This window comes from Berghia stephanieae, chromosome 1 (genome assembly GCF_034508935.2).
Source record: "Berghia stephanieae isolate SIO BIC M18660-M18661 chromosome 1, UCSD_Bste_1.3, whole genome shotgun sequence".
Lineage (NCBI taxonomy): Eukaryota > Metazoa > Mollusca > Gastropoda > Nudibranchia > Aeolidiidae > Berghia > Berghia stephanieae.
Genome location: NC_088360.1, coordinates 87,325,307 through 87,347,212, shown reverse-complemented (window position 1 = coordinate 87,347,212; position 21,906 = coordinate 87,325,307). Strand labels below are relative to the sequence as shown.

The 21,906-nt window shown below is 32.0% G+C and overlaps 1 protein-coding gene across 1 annotated transcript in view; it reads left to right on the top strand.

Moving 5' to 3' along the window:
* Window positions 1-5,060: 5,060 nt before the first annotated feature.
* Window positions 5,061-21,906, top strand: part of LOC144960397 (homeobox protein unc-42-like) — a 35,111-nt gene continuing 18,265 nt past the window's right edge. Inside the window, exon 1 of the mRNA XM_078893483.1 lies at window positions 5,061-5,813. Within this exon, the coding sequence (XP_078749609.1) occupies window positions 5,678-5,813 (136 nt within the window). The 5' untranslated portion in view covers window positions 5,061-5,677. The remainder of the gene's footprint in view (window positions 5,814-21,906) is intronic.

Here is a 21,906-nt window from a genome sequence, read left to right as displayed (position 1 = left end):
GGAAAATTTGGAACGATTGCCTTTAAGCCCCATTTTTACTGCACTCACCCCCACTTTTAGAGCAATTTAGAGGATTTATTATCATTGATACCACTGTAGATTGGGAAACTGCACCTATTTGTCCCATGCACACTACATTTCTCACTGTCACTGTTTATTCTATACTTACATGTTCACAATTTTGGATTCAATAGTCTGATGTCACGTCGCCCAGCAACGGCGAGCAGCGTGGTTCTAAACAAAGAAAATTGGTAATTTTTATCCTTCATGCTGGCTAGAACTTTACTTATGTCATGTGATCAGAATGTATAAATGTCAAAACATGATCATATTTCAACTGTTTTTCTCATTTGGATACACTTTTATGCTCGTCGGAGAAATATTTCATAAGGGCGTCAGCCATTGTTCCGATAGTTTAGAACCAGTTACTTACTAAGTTACTATGCGTCATTATGAGGGACGTGACGTCATGACTGTTGAAGCCAATTTTATTTCCTTCTCCGTAGCTACAAGGGAAGGTATGATTAGAATGCAATGTATGTACTTAGTTGCAAGAAATACATCGCTCCGAATTACACGTGCTGTTGATGTGATAATTGGCACTCAAACGTTTTTCACCTTCACACTTTCAGCCCAACAGAGTTTTCAGTCATATAATGTTTGAGGTTTATTCCGTCTGAAGTTACGAAGTCACACAAATTATATTGAAACCACAGAATCCGCAGTGACGGAGTTCATTGTTTATTCATATGTCTACCGATACTGTTAATAGATAGTCTGCGCTTGGCTAAGAAGCTCACAACATTGCCATCCGGAAGTATAACGGACCAACACACAAAACTATGTGTAACCTTACCTTAAACATTTATAGTCTGGAAGTACATTTTAGTGAGAATTACTCATAAACGCGGATGGCAAAAAAAAAAAAAAAAAAAAAAACAATAACAAAGACCCGAGTGACCTCAATGACGTCAACTTCATTCTATCTTTCCCTGAGTGGGAATTCACAGCTAATTTTGCCCACCGTTGGTATGGCCTTATGTCAGTGTTTACAAATACTTTATTGATCTAACTGTTTTTTTTAGAAATCATATCCTCTCCAACCAAATGTCTTTTGTTTCTAAAAGTTAACGGCGCAGGTGGCATTTATAAGTTTATTTTTATTAGTATTATATATTTTATATTATACATATTATATATTATATATTTATAGTATATTATTATACTATTGACGATTCTAGATGCGCTTAATAACATCATCATCGACGTCATCCTCCTCCTTCTCCTCCTCCTCCTCCTCCTCCTCCTCCTCATCATCATCATCATCATCATCATCATCATCACCATCATCACCGTTATTATTATTACTATCATTATTATTATTATTATTATTATTATTATTATTATTATTATTATTATTATTATTATTATTTATTATTAGTAGTAGTAGTAGTAGTAGTAGTAGTAGTAGTAGTAGTAGTAGTAGTAGTAGTAGTAGTAGTAGTAGTAGTAGTAGTAGTACTGTTATTATTATTATTATTATTATTATTATTATTATTATTATTATTATTATTATTATTATTTATTATTATTATGATTATTATTATTATCATTATTATTATTATCATTATTATTATTATTATTTTATTATTATTATTATTATTATTATCATTATTATTATTATTCATCTTTAAAAATACTGCCACTACTACTACTACTACTACTACTACTACTACTACTACTACTACTAATAATAATAATAATAATAAAAATAATGAGGATGATGATGATGATGATGATGATGATGATGATGATGATGATGATGATGATGATGATGATGATGACGATGATGATAATAATTATAATGATGACGAAGAAGAAGAAGATGATAATGATGATGATGATGATGATGATGATGATGATGATGATGATGATGATGATGATGATGATAATGATCGCATTCTTATTATTTTTATAATTATAATAATAAAAATAATAAGAACATCAATATTATTGTTATTGTTGTTGTTGTTATAATAATGATAATAATAATAATAATAATAATAATAATAATAATAATAATAATAATAATAATAATAATAATAATTATTATTATTATTATTATTATTATCATCATTATTATTATTATATTATTTTTAAATTATTATTATTATTATTATTATTATTATTATTATTATTATTATTATTATTATTATTATTATTATCATGATGATGATCATCATTATTATTATTATTATTTTGTAATAATGATAATGGCATTAATTAATAATATGATAATTGTTGTCAATGATTGGTGACTTATTTGTAGATATATTGGTTCGTTTTTCTAATGTGGATGAATTTTTCTTTTTTCGTGGTAACCATACTTAAATTATTAGGATAGACGGTTATTACTTTATTTTGTTTCCTGAAAGATGATTTGCTTGTGACATATTTTATGGTGCCCACATGGCCTAATAAGGGTTATATATTTATTTTTCTATTCATTTATTTATCATATTCTCCCCTATATATATATATATATATATATATATATATATATATATATATATATATATAGTCCTGACGATGGCGAATTAAGCCTGAAACATTAATGTAGACTGTCTCAAACATTGTGGTAAATATTTTTAAAAATAATATATATATATTATATATTGATTTTACCTGTATTGATTGGAAATTCTGTGTAAATGTATGTGTCATATTGACAATTGCCTAAAACTAAAATAAACATTTTGAATTGAATTAAATTGAATTGTCATAATTGATCCAACTTTTGAAATTTCAGCCATTGTTCTCTGTTTTCAATTTTTAATGATAAAATATCAATTTTGGTTTTGGAAAACAAATTGAAGATGGACACACAAAAAAAAAGAAAAAAAAAAGAAGAAAAGTTTCGAACTGGACAGGTGACTATGCATTCGTCGATTCCTTGATCTTGTCACTGCCCATCCCCCCCACCTTCCCCAACACACACACCTCTCGAAGCCAAACCCACACCCTGACATTGTCACAACTATCACAATACCTCAATACCGAGTCACGAGTAGCATAATGTATGAAAGAGCACGGGGATTATGAAAGGGTTAACCCTTATTATCTCCATGTCGAGAGTACTTCATGGGGATAAAAGTGAGATGTGGCGTGAGGCTGGGAGAGAAAATAAATAAATATCACGTGAAAAGGAGTCAGAGATAACAATACACGCGTCTTGTGGGGCTTATGAACTGCGAAAATTACAAGACAAGTTTATGGATGTAAACAAAAAGACAGTTTGTTGAGAGGATAGCATGGTATAGCTAGTAGTAGTACAGGATTTTAGTGACGGTTGTATACATACAATACAACACCGTGTTTGCAAGAAGTATGAAGTGTAATGTAATTACAGTGAGAAGAAAGAACGCGAACCGAAAAGTGGCCTCTAATTTCGTTGTCACCTTACGATTCGCTGTGTTTTTGTTTATGATAACGTCGTTAGGTTGCCTTGTCTTACAATTCTTTATTTCCTATGTACAATACGAGGGGGAACGATGGATGGCCTTTAGTAAATGCCTAAACAGATTGTAAACTGTCATTGACTTATCTATTGCAGTGAAAATAACGAGATGACCAAGGCACTATCGTTTTGGTTTGAGAGGTAGCAGGTTCGAATCCCGATGGAGTCATACATGGTCTCATGACATAGAATGTCTCCCAGTATAAATGAATCTGTAAGTCCGAAGGGCCTTATACTGGGTATACACGTTGACAATAATCATAAAGTTATGATTAAAGAAATGCTTTTTCTATCAACAATCTAATTTAAAGCAAATGGATAAAAATAACAGATACATTATGACCAAAACTATATTATGCTCTTTAAAATAGAAAATATCAAAGGAACAGAGTTTTAATTTGGTAAATCATATTATATAAGATTATAAATATTTCAAGCTATCAAAGTTAAAATGATTTAACTTATAAACATGAACGTGAGAAGGGATGAGGAAGGGGGGGGGGGGGGAGGGGTCATAAACAAACAAATAAATTTAACAAAAATACAAAACAAAGGACACAAAAAACAAAACAAAACAAACAAAAAATCCAACAAACGACAAAAAATAATGAATACTGCACATCAAATAACATCCCTAAAAAGAGAACCAAAAAAAAAAAAAAAACAACAACAAAAAAACAACAATTAAACAAACATAAAAACTCACAAACAAAAGAAAAAATCACTTCTCAAAAGAAAAACAAAACAAAGATAAAATAAAATTTAAAAAAAAACAACAAACAAACATTAACAAACACATAAACATACGTCCCTCCCCTACCCCCACACACGTTAACACGGATGATGATAATAAACTGAAAAAGAAGGGAATAATCGAACAGAAATGTAGAATGGGGAAAAAGAAAATTGGGATATATTATTATTTTATAACATTACATACATTTCTAATTTCCATATATCAAAGCTTGTTTACATTACGGCCCATTATTTGTCATGCCCCAAATGGCGACCTGTACATCAAGGTACATTTGAGCCCATTTTCTCTTAGTGCCTCGGGTCAAGATACAAAATCAAGAGTCCATTTCCCATGGATAAATGTGATCCGACTTCAGTCGATCGATCTTTCCTCTTCCCTCATCGAATCCTTCTCTACATCGCATCTTACCACTTTCCCCTCGAGTATACAGTCTCTCCTCCGTGTCTTAACTCATCTTTTTCCTCCCTTTCTTCTAATTTAGTCTTCTTTTCCCCTTTTTTGTTCAGTTTGAAAACACGAGTTGCCATCATGGCCCTAAACGGGGTAGCCATCATCCCTCATCACCACGTGACCACGCCCCCTGTCGCACATCCGATGCTAAGGGGAGACAAGCACTAGAGGATTCTCCTCCCATTTGAGTCAGGGTGATCAAGAGAGATCGATAATAGCCCAAAACGTGCCCTGCCTTTCTGATTGGCTCAAAGCCCGCGGAGAGAGCTTTTCTCTTGTACTGGATGATATAAACGAGGAAAAGGGCCAAAATCTCATTACTTGTTTTAATTTTGCCTAGTCAAACCGTTTCATCTTTACGTTTGACTTCGGACCGATACTCTTTCTTTTAAATCCACCAAACCATATTTACATCTGGACATTATAGACTAACAAATCCACTCACATCGTTTATTTGTCTAATAGTGTACAAATTCAGACCAAATTTTTGTCGGTTGTGGAAAGATTTTAGAAGCTTAATCTATTTACGAGGTGAAGGGAAAAAAAAACGTGTTTTTGCCTCTAAGGATAGATAAAATTATAGCAAATTACGTTATTATGGATTGGTAGTGCTTAAGAACAATTCCAGTTATTTTTATCGCATGAGTCAGGAATTGAGGCACTCTATTCGACTCGTATCATAATCATATTTGGATTAAAAGGAAACACCTTTTTATAATCTAATTACTCTATAACTGACCATAATTGAACTTGAAATATTAAGGATTTAGCAGCGCAGCCAGTGATATTTGATTTGAAAAGAATGGCATCGTTTCAAGAGTGAATTGATCTTCTTAATCGGAGGCAAAGCAATTTTTTAAAAGTTAACTTTGTGTTTAAGTCGTTTTATTTTTTTGAATTTCGTGCGTCGTCCTACGACGCCCTTGAAAACCGCCAAAATTCTTTTCCCAAGCATGATGAGTAGTGAGGAGCAGAGGGTGCCCAGCGATGACCGGGAAAAAAGAAAATGTGAGGATTTTGCCAGTCTATACTCTATGGAAACAGTTCACCACGGAGGTGCCACACACAGAAGCATCGCTGATCACACAGGTAAACAAACATTCTAGCGTAAATAATATTATGAACTTTATCAAATGTATATATCAAACTCTGATTTTAATTTTGAAATTAAAAAAAAAACGAAAAAAATAAAATAAAATAAAAACAAACAAAAAACAAACAAAACCGAAACAATATAAAGAATAATCTAACCAACAACAAAAACAATAACCAAAAAAAAAAAAAAAAAAAAAATACAAAAACAAAAGAAAATATACGCTAATAGGCGTACTGTCCAAAGTGTAGCAAACTAATGTTACTGTTCGTTAATTGCCATTGTTACCGGAATAGGATCCGGCTCATTGGGATTTATGATTTTGAATGACTATGATAGATCTTAACTTTCTACATATTTATTTTAAAAATAAATAAATAAAAGTCGAAACTTCGATTTTATTTTACAAATTCAGGGAAGGGAGATATGTTCACAAGTCAGACGTCAGAAAAAAATAATTATTGGCTTATCTTAACTGTTATAGACAATATTTTTGTATCAATTTGATAGTGTTTCCAATACAACAATTAGATCATAACAACATGGGTTATTGGATAGGAAAATAAGTAAACGTAGAGCTCTCATATAGATGGGGAAATCAAACACTGATTAGGAATAATCTGAATTTTAGAAACTATAATATATTAAATTTAAAATGAAGGCTATTGTTTTTAAAACATTATACAGTATATACGCTAGTTTATTCCACGTTCCCCTAGTCACCAAACACTATCCTGCACATTGAAAAAAAAATCATTTTTAATTTTTAGAATTTTGGCCAGAAAAGTCGTCCTTCAAATATCGATCGAGTAAAATTATCATTTTCAACGGTAAATATTAGAATGGCGGGTTTTCTGTGAAAATTTTTTGAGACGTGTTTATTTTCTATACCATAGTGTTAATATTATGCATTTTATTCATCAATTTTCGATCAATCAACATCACGCGCTATGATACTGTTTTGACACGACTGGTCACATATAAGGAAGTAAACGTTTTTCTGTCCAAAATATAAAAAAGGTGCTGTTTCAGTGTACGACAGGAGTGGTCCAGTTTTTAAAGGAAACACCTCGAAAATATTTAACTTTTATATAACGCATTATCCACTAAAGGTACTCAAAAGCGATTTACAAGGCCAACAGCAACACTTAACATGTAGGACGAGACATGACGCCTGTTATGTGATGTTACATTTTTTTTTCGGAGAGAGACAACGTTGTTAACTCATTTTACACCTGAGAACGGCGAGAGAATCTGGGTAAAGAGCCTTTTCGAGGGACTCAACTAGCGCCGCTCAGAGCAGGACTCGAAACAGAGACCTTCCGATCCGAAGGCGCATGTCAAACCACCACACCACATAGCGCACATTAAACATTACACAATCAAAGTTCACCTCCTTTAGACAATAATATATTCGCTTTTTATAATCTTTAAAATCTATTTTCTGAAACTCATTCATACAGTACGTTTATATTTTAATCTGATTTATTAACTAAAAGAATAATTTGTAATTGTCTATTTACTCATCGTTATCAGTTTATTTATGCATTTGACTAGCATGATTTATTCATTTATATTAATTCATAAAGTTTTTAATTCATTATTTTAACCACTAATATTTTCCTTAACACACACACAGTTGACTCATTCCTATCAATGCATTCATATTATTCATCACAAACAAATATTCCTACGGATTTCATTAATTTTTTTTTTCGGCTTTTGGAAAATTTTTATCTTTATTTTCTGTGAGTTATCATTTTTTAAAAGTGACCAGTAGACTGTTAGAGGCATATTTTACATGAAATAATTTTGTTCAATCCAATTATTATTGAAGTAATGGCTTGGTTATAATATCTCTCTTAGACCATAACAGCATGTCTAGATTTCCATGGTCATAGGTATCTTTTCTGATAAAGAAAAGACGTAGATTTCATAACGCCTTTGTACGTTATATCCGACTGGCGGTATTACAAAGGATGTGACCCGGGACAATTTCAGTGCCTGCGCTTCGGGAAGGAGTGAGATAGGGGGACTCCATTACATTAGACATTATCTGTCAACGAAGGGCATCGTTTTAATACTCTATTATACGGTCTGTCTTCCAGATTAAAATTCTGGAATGTTATTCTAAGTAGATTGAAAGCAATAACGAGAGAGAGAGAGAGAGAGAGAGAGAGAGAGAGAGAGAGAGAAAGAAAGAGAGAGAGAGAGAGAGATAAGATAGAAAAAGAGAGCAGATATAAATAGATAGTAGAAAGGGGTGTGTGTGTGTGTGTATTTGTGTGTGAGTGTGTGTATGAGAAAGATAGAGAGGAGAGAAGATAGATAGAAAGAGAATGAGAGAGAGAGAGAGAGAGAGAGAGAGAGAGAGAGAGAGAGAGAGAGAGAGAGATGTGGGGGGGGGGGGGGGGGGGGGAATTGGGACAAAGCAGGAATCGAACCATAATCATTCGTACAGGGGCATAGTCAGTTGCCCAACTAGTGATGATGCACCCGTGAGCAACAACTAAAAACAAATCAATATGTTATTGGCAGTGTGCTTTGGAGATCGAACTCACTCCCACTTTTACATTGATACAATGAACACTGTTGTGCAATAGTCATTCAGGCCCCTGGAGTCCGAGTTTATATCCATGTCTCTAACATTAAATGGACATTAACAATTTCTTGTTACCCTTTATATCGGACATTAGTCTATTAAAACATGATTTCTGAGAGCTTTAACAGACACAGCTGCTTAATAACTGTTGGGTGGACAAAAGAGTCAGATTTTTTTCTTCTTTAGACTGTCCCTAGGATCAAAGCGTTCATTTTCTTGTGACGGACACACTGGGCACTCCGGACATTTAGGCCAGAAAAAAAATTAATTAAAATGTCGATCGGTTAAAATGACTCTTAATTTGTCAATACATATGGCAAAAATTGAAAAGTTATAAGACTGCACTAAGTGATTTGTAGTATTAATAACAATATCAATGGTTGTGATAGGGTTTAATATAGTGTTGATATTGATAATGATGACGATGGGGAATAGTTATAATAATAAAATGGATAATAGTAATAATAATAATAATAATAATAATAATAATAATGATAATAATAATAATGATAATAATAATAATAATAATAATAATAATAATAATAATAGTAATAATAATAATAATAATAATAATAATAAAAAATAATAAGATAATAATGATGATATACTAATAATGATAATGATGATGATGATAATAATAATAATAATAATAATAATAATAATAAATAATAATAAAAGTAATAATATATAATAATAATAATAATAATAATAATAATAAAAGTAATAATAATAATAATAATAATAATAATAATAATAATAATAATAATAATAATAATAATAATAAAAGTAATAATAATAATAATAATAATAATAATAATAATAATAATAATAATAATAATAATAATAATAATAATAATAATAATAATAATAATAATGCTGAAAACTTATATAGCGCTATAACTCCGAGACACCAGACTCTAAGCGCTTAAATTACAAATTACTTTGGCTGAAACATACTCATTCACACACACAAGCACACACACACACACACACACACATACACACACACAACACAACACACAACACAAACCAAACCTATCTTGCTTCTCATACCATCTACTAAAATCGAAACAAATATGTTTTAAGCGAACGTTTAAAAATAGACAAAGATTCTTTTTCACGAATGCTCTGCGGTAAGGCGTTCCAAATAGAGGGTCCGAAATGAGAAAAGGATCTCATTCCAGCATTTTTCCGAATTCGAGGGACAACTAGTTTTGTGGAATCACTGGCCGAACGTAAGGGGCGGGGTTTTGAATATCTTTCAATTAGTTCTGAAAGGTAGGAAGGGGCAGTACCTTCAAGACAACGATACACTAAAACACAAGCTTTGAATTTAATTCTTTTCTCAACAGGCAGCCAATGCAGGTCATGAAGTAGAGGTCCGGCAGAGTCGCACCTACGCTTCATAAATACTAGTCTGGCAGCGCTGTTTTGGACAATCTGAAGACGTTTCAGATTGTATTGCGAAACGCCAAACAACAGAGCATTACAATAATCCAATTTCGATAGTACGAGGGACACAACCAGGTGCTTGGTCACATCCTCAGATATGAACCGTCTAATGGAAGCAATCTTTTTTAGTTGGAAAAAGAGAGATCTAACCAAATTATTAACCTGATGCTCCATCGACAGTCCAGAGTCTAAGAATGTACCAAGGTTTTTCACTTTGTCAACAATTTAATAATAATAATAATCATAATCATAAAAATAATAATAATGATAATAATAATAATAATAATAATAATAATAATAATAATAATAATAATAATAATAATAATAATAATAATAATAATAATAATATTAATAATAGTTATGATAATAGTAATAATAATAATAATAATAATAATAATAATATAATAATAATAATAATAATAATAATAATAATAACACTTTCATTTCTATTTATTAGATAAAAACGAAATATAGATCTAAACTTCGTTTCATAATTATTTTTAAGATGCGAAAATGAAGGCTGTGTATTTTTCTTCTATAAACATTATTTTGATTTGTCAAATCCGACGAGAGAGAGAGAGAGAGAGAGAGAGAGAGGGAGAGAGAGAGAGAGAGAGAGAGAGAGAGAGAGAGAGAGAGAGAGAGAGAGAGAGAGAGAGAGAGAGCAATATCTAAGGTATCTACCCTCTTAATTGCTTGAAATTCAAACAGATACTCTGCATCTCTGGTTTGATTCTACGCCCTACGCGATTGATTCTATGCTTACTCCCCACTCCCACTTTTTCAAGACTGTGATGGGAAGCGGGTCCTAATTAGATGAGTGCCGAAACTATACTTTGCGATTATTTAGTTATATCTGACGTATACAACAAAAGTTTGATGACCCAAATTGTTATAGTTTCATGCTTGTTGTGGTTCATTTCAGCAATGTCAAAACAAGACCTTACTTGATCGGTTATAAGACCTGCTAATATTTACATATAGATCATAAACTCTTACAAACTGTTATTGTCCTTAATAACAATGGCAAAAGGAAAAGAAAAAAAAAAAAAACAACAGTCAAACAACCCCCCTCCCAAAGAAAAAAACCCAAACCCCCCTCCCCCCCCCTCCCTCGAAAACAAACGAACAAATCAGACAAAACCCAATAAAACAAACAAACAAACAAACAAACAAACAAACAAGAACAACAGCAGCAACAAAAACAAAGACAAAAAAAACAAAACAAAACAAAACCAACATTAAAAAAAAAAAAACAACAAAAAAACAAAACAAAAAAAAAAAAAAAACTAAACTGCCAAAATATGAAATGATGATGGTGATAATAGAAAATAAGTATAGTAAAATAATAGGAGTAAAATGACTATTATAATAGATACAAAACAAATCAAACAACGTTTTGGCCTTTGTCCTTCTTTGGATAAACAAGAAAAGGAAAAAATATATTATATTACATTGGCATTATAGTTAAAACATTATAGGTAAAAATGTGTTTGTGTGTGTGTGTGACTGTGTGTGTGTGTGTGTGTGTGTGTGCGCGCAAATAATATAATAATAATAATAATAATAATAATAATAATAATAATAATAATAATAATAATAATAATAATATAATAATAATAACAATAATAATAATAATAATAATAATAATAATAATAATAATAATAATAATAATAATAATAATAATAATAATAATAATAATAATAATAATGATAATAATAAAGATGATGAGATGATGATGATGATGATGATGATGATGATGTGATGATGATGATAATGATAATATTAACAATAATAGTAATAATAATAATAATAATAATAATAATAATAATAATAATAATAATAATAATAATAATAATAATAATAATAATAATAATAATAATAATAATAATAATAATGATTATGATGATGATGATGATGACGATGGTGATGATGATGATGATGATGATGATGATGATGATGATGATGATGATGATGACGATAATAATAATAATAATAATAATGATGAAAATGATATTAATAATAAGAACAATATATAATAATAATAATAATAATAATAATAATAATAATAATAATAATAATAATAATAATAATAATAATAATAATAATAAACCGGTATTAAGTTGGGATAGTTAAGATGTTGAAAACTGAATTTATAGCAAGAAATATCATACTTGTGTTCAGTTTGTATGTTATATTGAGGAATATGGATACCATATTTTAGCTCACAACCAAATATTTTTTGATTCGGTGTTTTACTTCAATTTTGATTGAACTTTCGTAATCTAATCCAGCACTTTATGTTTCAAAATTATCATTATCCCACGCATAGTGAACTATTTAAAGTCGCACCAGGGATTCATTAACACTTGCCAGATAAAATCGGGACAAATATCGCATTATCTTCTTTTTTTCAATATTGAAGATTAGTCGTGACGTCACACCTTCTACATTTCTGGTTTCTAAATCCTGGGAAGTGTGTATGTAAGCAGTCATTCGGAGAATAAATTATGAATTGGTTACACATTATAGAACCATAAGGTGGCATAACTATCTTAATAGCAGGATGTATAGGCCCATTCAAAGAATTACGGGACTAAAAAAAGAGCGAAGATGGATGGTTTTTATTGACAACCAGCATATATTTAGACTATAACCTAAGATGTCAATGACACAAAAACAAGACGATCATTTACACAAGGTATGTATCCGATCCATCGGATGATTTGTTTTAGACTTCCAACGAGATAGGAACCAGTTCTTTGACATCACACTTCTCTTCCCTATAAGATGAGATTCGGTTTTAACGATTACTATAGGGAAGAATGTCATAAAATAATTACATTCAATCTAACATGAAATATCATAGTAAAGTTTGTTTAGGTCTTACTACTTACTCTTCCCAGATATGGTCATACCTGCGACCATCATTTACACCAGAAACAATTAAAAAATTTATCAATTTAAAAAGTATCATCAAAGTAATATTTTAAGTTATGGAGCTCCCCGTTGGGTGCATTTTGGAAGTGATTTATACTTTTGGAGTCTAAAGTTATAAATTTAAAACTGTTCCATGTATTAACCGTTCTTACAGTAATAGAAAATGTCGAATAATCTTAGAAGAATGTGTTATAAAAATTGTGAATTCGTCTCCGTCGGTAAATTCTACATGAGAGTACTTAAAAAGTGTATTCTGGTCAACTTGATCAATATTAGAAGTTAAAAGTGGCACTTTGGGTCATTGTCATTTTTGTATACAGTCTTTGGCAAATCAAACTTAAGTCAATAGAAATCTAAACTGTATACCGTAATAAAATATTGATAGTCCCAATCGTAGAATTGACATTTCACTATGTAGTAATAATAATGATAATAATAATAATAATAATAATAATAATAATAATAATAATAATAATAATAATAATAATAATAATAATAATAATAATAATGATAATAATAATGATAATAATAATAATAATAATAATAATAATAATAATAATAATAATAATAATAATAATAATAATAATAATAATAATGTGCGGCTATGTGGTCTAGTGGTATGACATTCGCTTTCAGATCGGAAGGTCCTGGGTTCGAGCCTCGCTCGGCGCATAGTTGAGTCCTTGAAAAGACTCTTTACTCACATTCTCTCACCGTACTCAGGTGTAAAATGAGTACCTGACCGTTAACAGCGTTGTCTTTGTCCGAAAAATTGTAATATCGCCTAATAGGCGTCATGTCCCATCCTACATGTTAAATGTTGCTGTTGACCAGGGATTCCTTGTAAAGCGCTTTGGGCACATTCAGTGGATTTTGCTCTATATAAAAAGCTCTCTCTCTCTCTCTCTCTCTCTCTCTCTCTCTCTCTCTCTCTCTCTTTTATATATATATATATATATATATATTATATAATATATAATAATATAATAATAATAATAATAATAATAATAATAATAATAATAATAATAATAATATAATAATAATAATAATAATAATAATAATAATCATGATAACAATTATCCTTATATTAATGGTATCATTATTGTAATGGAATAACAACAAGAACAACAATATAAAAAACCCAACAAATATTCTCTTACAAACCTTCCACTGCAATTTTGTCAAATCAATTCCATATTTGCATTGATCACATGAATTGTTTATAGACGTCAAGTTCTCAGTCGTCTCTTACTGCGTCACTGGAGAAAAAAAAATAAAGAAAAAAAAAAAGAAAAAGAAAAAAGAAGGTATTGCCACAAAAAACGGAATTTTTCTCAATGGAAAATATAGATCCTGTAATTTGTTATAATATTACATTTCGTACTGATTGACAGTGGAATTCATTCGTATGATTCAAATGGCCAAGGCGCTACAGTTAGCCTTGTTAAGAAATAATTAAAAAACCAACACACCCGTATCATAATAGATTTTAGTTAATCACAGAGGGGGCCTTCAAAGATAGGTTTGTTTTGAAGAAAGTATGAGGACCCTATATGAGAGAGAGAGAGAGAGAGAGAGAGAGAGAGAGAGAGAGAGAGAGAGAGAGAGAGAGAGAGATGGAGAGGGAGCGAAAGAGAGAAAGAGAGAGAGAGAGAAAGAGAGAAAGAGAGAGAGAGAGAGAGAGAGAGAGAGAGAGTGTGTGTGTGTGTGTGTGTGTGTGTGTGTGAGAGAGAGAGAGAGAGAGAGGTTGGTCGATAGATCAACGTCTTTTCCAAAGAATAGAAAGCACTGTTACTGTCTGTTCATTGTCACATAAATCGAATTAATTCATGGCACTACCTAGATTTGAGTGCGATGTCCGTAATGTGTCAGCTTTTATTTCAGGCAGTGAGTGGATGATTGACAAAAACAAAAAACAAAAGCAAAAACAACCAAAAACAAAAAAATAAAAAACAAAAAACAAAAAACAAACAAAAAAAACAAAAAAACAAAAAACCCAATAACAAAAAAAAAAAAAAAAAAAATCCCAAACAAACAAACAAAAAAAATCCCAAACAAACAAATCAAAACAAAACGAAATAGCACCCCCCCCCCAAACAAACAAACAAACAAACAAAAAATAACCCCAAAAGCCAACAAACAAAATAAACAAAAAAAAAAACAAAAAAAAAAAAAACAAAAAAAAAACTAAACAAAACAACAAAAAACCAACAAACAAACGGAAAACTGACAACCAAAAAAAAAAAAACAACCCAAAAAACAAAAACAAAAAATAAAAAACAACAAAACAAAACAAAACATTGCTATGCGCCACTGAATTTTCAAATAAACAATTGAAATTGTCCTATTCCTTTTTACCGAGTTAACTCCAATTTTGGGGGGTGCACGATGCTAAGGAATTATCTTTTTTTTTTTTTTTTTGGATCATATTAAGTAATAACAAAAATGTGTAGAGTGATTTAAGGTCAAACTAAGGCTTGTTTCAGATAGAGAAAAAAAAAGGGGGAGGGAATCGAAGAGAAATATGGTGAGAAAGTTGCAGTCTTCTGTAAAGCGCCGTCATCTTTGCCTGGTAATAAATCAATGGAATCTCGATATACACAAAAACACGCCTCTAGGGAGACTGGGTGCTAATTCAATCCATTCACCCATGGCCAGTCGTACAAGCCTTGAGTTCGTTAACTCGGTGACCGCTGGATACACGAATCCACTCTCTCACACAAACCCAAAATGGAAGGGGGGAAGGGGGGGGGGGGAGTACATAGTATGTAGAATAAGAGGGGCGTGATCAAAGGGTGAGACACATTTATTGAATTGATGTGTGTTAGAAACAATGATATCATCTCTGTAATATCAGCAATAAATCGTATATATTATGATAAAGCAAACGCAACCCTTTATGTCGTAAATTACTACTTTGGCAGAGAGATAATAAGATGCTTCCATCCCCTCTCCTTTTAATAAGAATTTCATAATGGATACGAGAAAAAAAGGAAAGTAAGGACGAGAGGTGTTATAATTTTTTTTTTTAATTTCAAAATATCCAAATAAAACAACACTCACAAACAAAAAGTCTCAAACAAACAATCTCCCCCAAATCAAACCATACAAAACAAACAAAAAACAAAAAACCAATGCAACATCCCGCCCCTAAACAAAAATAGAACAAAAAAACAAAACAAGACAAAACAAATCAGAATAAGAAAAAAGCAGAAAAATAGAATGATTAAAATCCCAAAACCAAACAACAGCAAGACAACTAAACAATATTGTCAATTACCAACGTGAACTTTATTATTCATTTACATGTTTGCCAGCTTACTTATTAAAGAACATGTTATGTCAAGAGCACTCACATCGTTGTGTCCACCCGATTTTTGAAAAGACAACAGAAAAAAAAAAAGAAAAAAAAAGCTAGCTCATCCAGACTCTTTTCGTTACAACCAATTGAATTGCATTTTATTTGGCAACAAAATAAAGAGAACAGAAAAACCAATCAAATCAAAGCAATAATATGATGATGATAATGATGATGATGATGATGATGATGATGATGATTATGAATAATAATAATAATAATAATAATAATAATAATAATAATAATAATAATAATAATAGATAATAATAATAATAATAATAATACGATAATAATAATAATAATAATAATAATAATAATAATAATAATAATAATAATAATAATAATAATAATAATACGAGTAATAATAATAATTATGATGATGATGATGATGAAAATGATGATAATAATAATAATAATCTGATTATAATGGAGCTAAGCCTTAAACACTGTAGCTCTATAGATTTAAAAACCAAGAAACCAAGAGCAAATTTGAACGACAAATCGCTAGAAGAGGTAGCTTTATGATTAAAAAATAATGCTTGATTTCTTCACAATTTAAATAAAGATACTAAATTATGAAAGTAAAATGACGAGAAATGGATAGTCTCCATCTGAACGACGACTCCTCCTCTTCCAGCCATTTTAAAATCCCACCAATCAGCTGCATGAACCACCATTGAACGCACAAATAACTAAAGAAATCAGAAATAGTAAAAGAGGTAAGAAAGGAGGTAAAAAACATTATTTTTACGAAATCTAGATTCCAAACACATAGGTTAAAGGTCACTCGTCTAGATCAAGAATCAATCCTAGCATGAATGACCTAATGATTCAGATAAAGAAGCCAGAATTTATAGATTTAGATAAAGATCTACATTATTTTTACGGAGTCTACATTCCAAACTCATGGATCTATAGTGAGTCGAAAACGTTTCTGTCTCACTTCACTTTTCTATCTAAATTCCAAACTTATAGATCTATAATGAGTTCAAAAAGTTTCGACTTCAGTTCACTTTCTTGTAGTCAATGCGTGTTATATGTTTCGCAAACCAGGTAGCTTAGTCCTCCCCGTCTCGTTAGTAGAACGGGAATACCAGCTATTATTATTATTATTATTATTATTATTATTATTATTATTATTATTATTATTATTATTATTATTATTATTATTATTGAAGGCATTTTAACACATGACATTATATTGTATGCAACGGAAATTTGGTTCAATATGGCCTTCTTGGAGATTCAAGGGGCTGCTGTGAAGTGCCATGAGAATGATGAATCTTTAAAAATGCCAATAAAGTCAAATTTCGTTCCAGTTGCTGGCGCGTTAAATATAAAACGACAAAATGTTTTGCTGCCCTTTTGACAGGACGTTGGCCTCTCCGCCAATCTGATAAAGCCAGTAACCATATAGCTACACGACAGCGACTTTGTCAAATCAATTAAGTGTCAATTGATTAAACAGAGAGAGAGAGAGAGAGAGAGAGAGAGAGAGAGAGAGAGATAAAGAAAGAGAGATTGAGAGAGAAGGAGAGAAATTGATAGACATATATGATAGATAGATAGACAGATAGATAGATAGATGGTTAGATGGATAGATAGAACGATGGATAGAGCTTGCCCGCGTGTGTTTGTTTACCATAGTAAAAAAAACAATTTGCAATGTCTCTCTCTATACTTCTTGCTTCTCATTCTACAAAGCTATGCTGGTCAATATACAAATAAATAAATAAATAAATTAATTAATTAATTTTAAAAAAGAAAAAAGAAAAAAGATAGGCACTTATCTTTGTATCTCCTTATGCGTAGAGATGGAGAGAGAGAGAGAGAGAGAGAGAGAGAGAGAGAGAGAGAGAGAGAGAGAGAGAGAGAGAGAGAGAGTGTCGAGGAATCTAAATGACCCAAGAAATCCTTACTGCCGTACTCTGCCAATACATAATTTCTTCTCTATTATTTTGGCCAGGAAACTTATACTCAAAATTGCGATCGATTTAAATGACCCTCAGCTTTCTTTTAAAAAATCTAAAACAAGAGACTTCTCTAACTTGAGACCATTTCAGAAGTCTCAGGTTTGAGCCTTTTTTGACGAACGTCTTATTTGATCGGTATCTAAAGTAAAACACGTCAAAATGGTAAAGAAAAGTGTTTTGTGAAAGGGTGAGAGCCATGGGATGGATCTATGTCGCCTGTAGCAGATATTATTGACGCAACGATAACGAAATTAACCAAGTTCAGTGATCATCGATCTGGCGTTACAATACCCGAGATAGACGTTAATCCTTCAAGGATAGAGTTCGATTACAGTCTTACTCTGACACAGACATCATAAATAAATGTAATTTATACGGTTTTGTGATCTTGGGGTATGACAGTAACCTTTTAACTCATGGGCTCTTGGTTCGAGTCGCACTGTGGACAATGAAAAGTTGAGTCCTGTGAAAAGGGCTCTTTACTCTCACAATCTCTACCGTAAAAAAAATACTTGGCCGTTGTCTCTGCCTTTTGAAAAATGTAATAAAGAATTGAAAAACTTGAGCTTTTATATAGAGCAGAATCCACTAAACGTGCTCAAATCGCTTTCTAATGGTCCCTAGTCAACAAAAACACTTAACATGTAGGACGAAATATCGCCTAACAGGCGATATTACATTTTTTCCCATAACGCTGTTAACGCTCAGGTACTCATTTTAACCTGAGTACGATGAGAGAATGTGAGGAAAGAGCCTTTTACAAGGACTCAATGATGCATCGCTCAGAGCGGGGCTCGAATCCAGGACCTTCCGATCATACCACAAGACCACATAGCCGAAAAATAGCGCCAAACGAGACGCCATGTCTCGCTCAACGTGTTGAATGCGATATTAGATTGTAACCCCTCGTAATGCGCTCTAAGCACATAATATAAATTTTCCTATTGATATTATCAACAATGGAATCATCCCCTCTCTTCAAAAAATGGCATTAAGTCTCACCATCCAGCGTATGGTCTTTGCTTCGTACCTAAAAGGTACCGTGTTCGATCGTCGCCGGAAGTATAGATAGTATGCAGATGACGTCACTCAGGCCTTTGTTATTGTTTTTGCCATCCGCGTTTGTGAGTTGTTCTCACTAAACTGTATTAACAAGACTATAAAAGTTCATGGTTACACAGAGTTTGTGTGTTGGTCCGTTATACTTCCGGATGGCAATGTTGTGAACTCCTTGGCCAAGCGCATTCTATCTATAACGGACTAACACACAAAACAATGTGCAAACTTGATCATTTATAGTCAGGTTAAAAGATGGTATGCGCTTGGCTAAGAATCTCACAACATTGCCATCATTGTATAACGGACTAACACACAAAACTATGTGTAACCTCAAACTTTTTTTGGTCTAGTTCATACAGTTTAGTGAGAATTACTCATAAACGTGGATAGGCAAAAAAACAAAACAAAAAAAACAAAAACAAAAAAAACAAAAAAAAAAAACAAAAAAAAAACAATAAACAAAAAACAATAACAAAGACCTGAGTGACGTCAACTTCGTTCTTCTATAGCCTGACACTAACCAAAAAAAGACGTCAAAAGACAAGTTTTGGCCACAAAAGAAAACAGACCGTGAGTTGTATTCAATGGTTTCAACCAATGGAATCATTTGTTTCCTTGAGCTTTACTAACGACAACTCTTTAGACGCTGCACAAACCTAAAAAATGACATCAAAATATAAGTCCTAGTGGGTTCTGGCGTCGCCATCGTTAACCTGATACTGAAATCCAAAAGGACCGGCAGTTTGACGTCATTATTTGGTTTTTGAACAGCCTAGGGAGTTGTCGTTAGTAGAGCTCATGGAAACAAGTTATTTCATTGGTTGAACTATTGAATAATCTATATTGGCATCAAAAAGCAGCCATCAGGATTCAGGGCGATCTGTCACCTTTCACGCCAATTAAAAGAGGAGTTCGGCAAGGATGTATCCTCTCTCCATATCTATTTAACCTGTACACAGAGTTTATCTTCCGTAAAACCGAGCACATTCCAGGTATTGTTATTGGAGGTAGGAGGATAAATAATCTGAGATATGCAGATGATACAGTATTGTTGGCATCGAACGAGACAAAACTACAGATCCTTGCAAATCAAGTAAACCTGAACAGTACAGCAAAGGGTCTAGAGATGAATGTTCAAAAGACGAAGGTAATGGTCATGTCAAAGAAGCCTGAAAAAAGCGCAAAAGTCCAAATTAATAATCAAAACATCGAACAAGTAGATTCTTTTAAATATCTTGGACAGACAATGACCAACAACGGAAAGAATGAGCTGGAAGTGAAAAACAGGATTGCTATAGCTAAGTCGAGGTTCAGTCAACTGAATAACATTTTAACTTCGCAACAAACGCAGATGAAAACGAGAATAAGAATACTCAAATGTTATGTCCACTCAACACTTCTCTACGGCTCAGAAACATGGACCTTGAACAAACAAATAGAGAAAAGAATTGAGGCCTTTGAAATGTGGACTTTCCGTCGCCTTGGAAAAATCAGTTGGAAAGAAAAGAAAACAAATCAAGAAGTCTGTGACATCCTTGATATCAGACCGACCCTAATGAAAGTAATAAAAACAAGAAAACTTAAGTATTTTGGACACCTAAGACGCCATCAAACTGTCAACAAGGACATTCTTGAGGGTAGAGTTGAGGGGAAAAGAGGAAGAGGCAGGCCAGCAAGAACTTGGATAGATGATGTGAAGACATGGACAGGATTGTCGGCAGCCGAATGCAGTCAGCAAGCTGTCAACAGGGAAGATTGGCGTGTCATTTCAAGTCGACCTCAACCCATGAGATGACACTGGAAGAAGAAGAAGAACTATTGAATACAACTCACGATTTGTTTTCTTTTGTGGCAAAAGACTGGCATTTTCACGTCATTTTTTTTGGTCAGTATCAGGCCATAACTTTACGAAGGCCGCGGTATCGGGCCATAACTTTACGAAGGCCACGGTTCTAGTGTCAGTTAACCATGGCTGCGGTTCGACTGCCGGCCGGGCTGTGTGGCATTGAACAAGTCACATCACCATTTCGCTTTGCGGCCCTGCACGTTACCCCTTTGACCGTCTTGCATAGCAACAAATAGTTAACGATAATGACAATGAGTAATGATGCAATGATTTTTGCTTATAATACCGCGTTGATTAAAATTGTATAACGTGTTTTTTAATTTATGGTGAAAGAGGTTTTATGTCTATTCGATTAATTTTGGTCTGTATTCGGGAAAGGAGTGTTGACATTTTGCTATATATATATATATATATATATATATATATATATATATATATATATATATATGTGTGTGTGTGTGTGTGTGTGTGTGTGTGTGTGGTCAATGATAATGATTACTTATTCTCTTTTATCAATATGCCTACACACTTGTCATATTAAATGGTATACCTTTTAGGTATTTAATTCTATTATTGTTGTCTATTTTTCGGTATATGAAAGAAACGAGCGCTTTGTATTTAAAAAAAAATCGGCACCAGATTTCTTTTTCGTAGAGTGCAAGTCGATTGTTCCTCGTTTAATCCGGTTATATTCATTAAATAAAAATTTGTCACACATAATCCAAGTGGTGTCATTTTATGTAAAATGCTCCCCCCCCCTCAATATTAAAAAAAACCACACCAACAAAACAAAACAATAATAAATAGATAAATAAAAGGGAAAAAAAGGAAAGCGAACAGTAAAAAAAAAAATAATTAA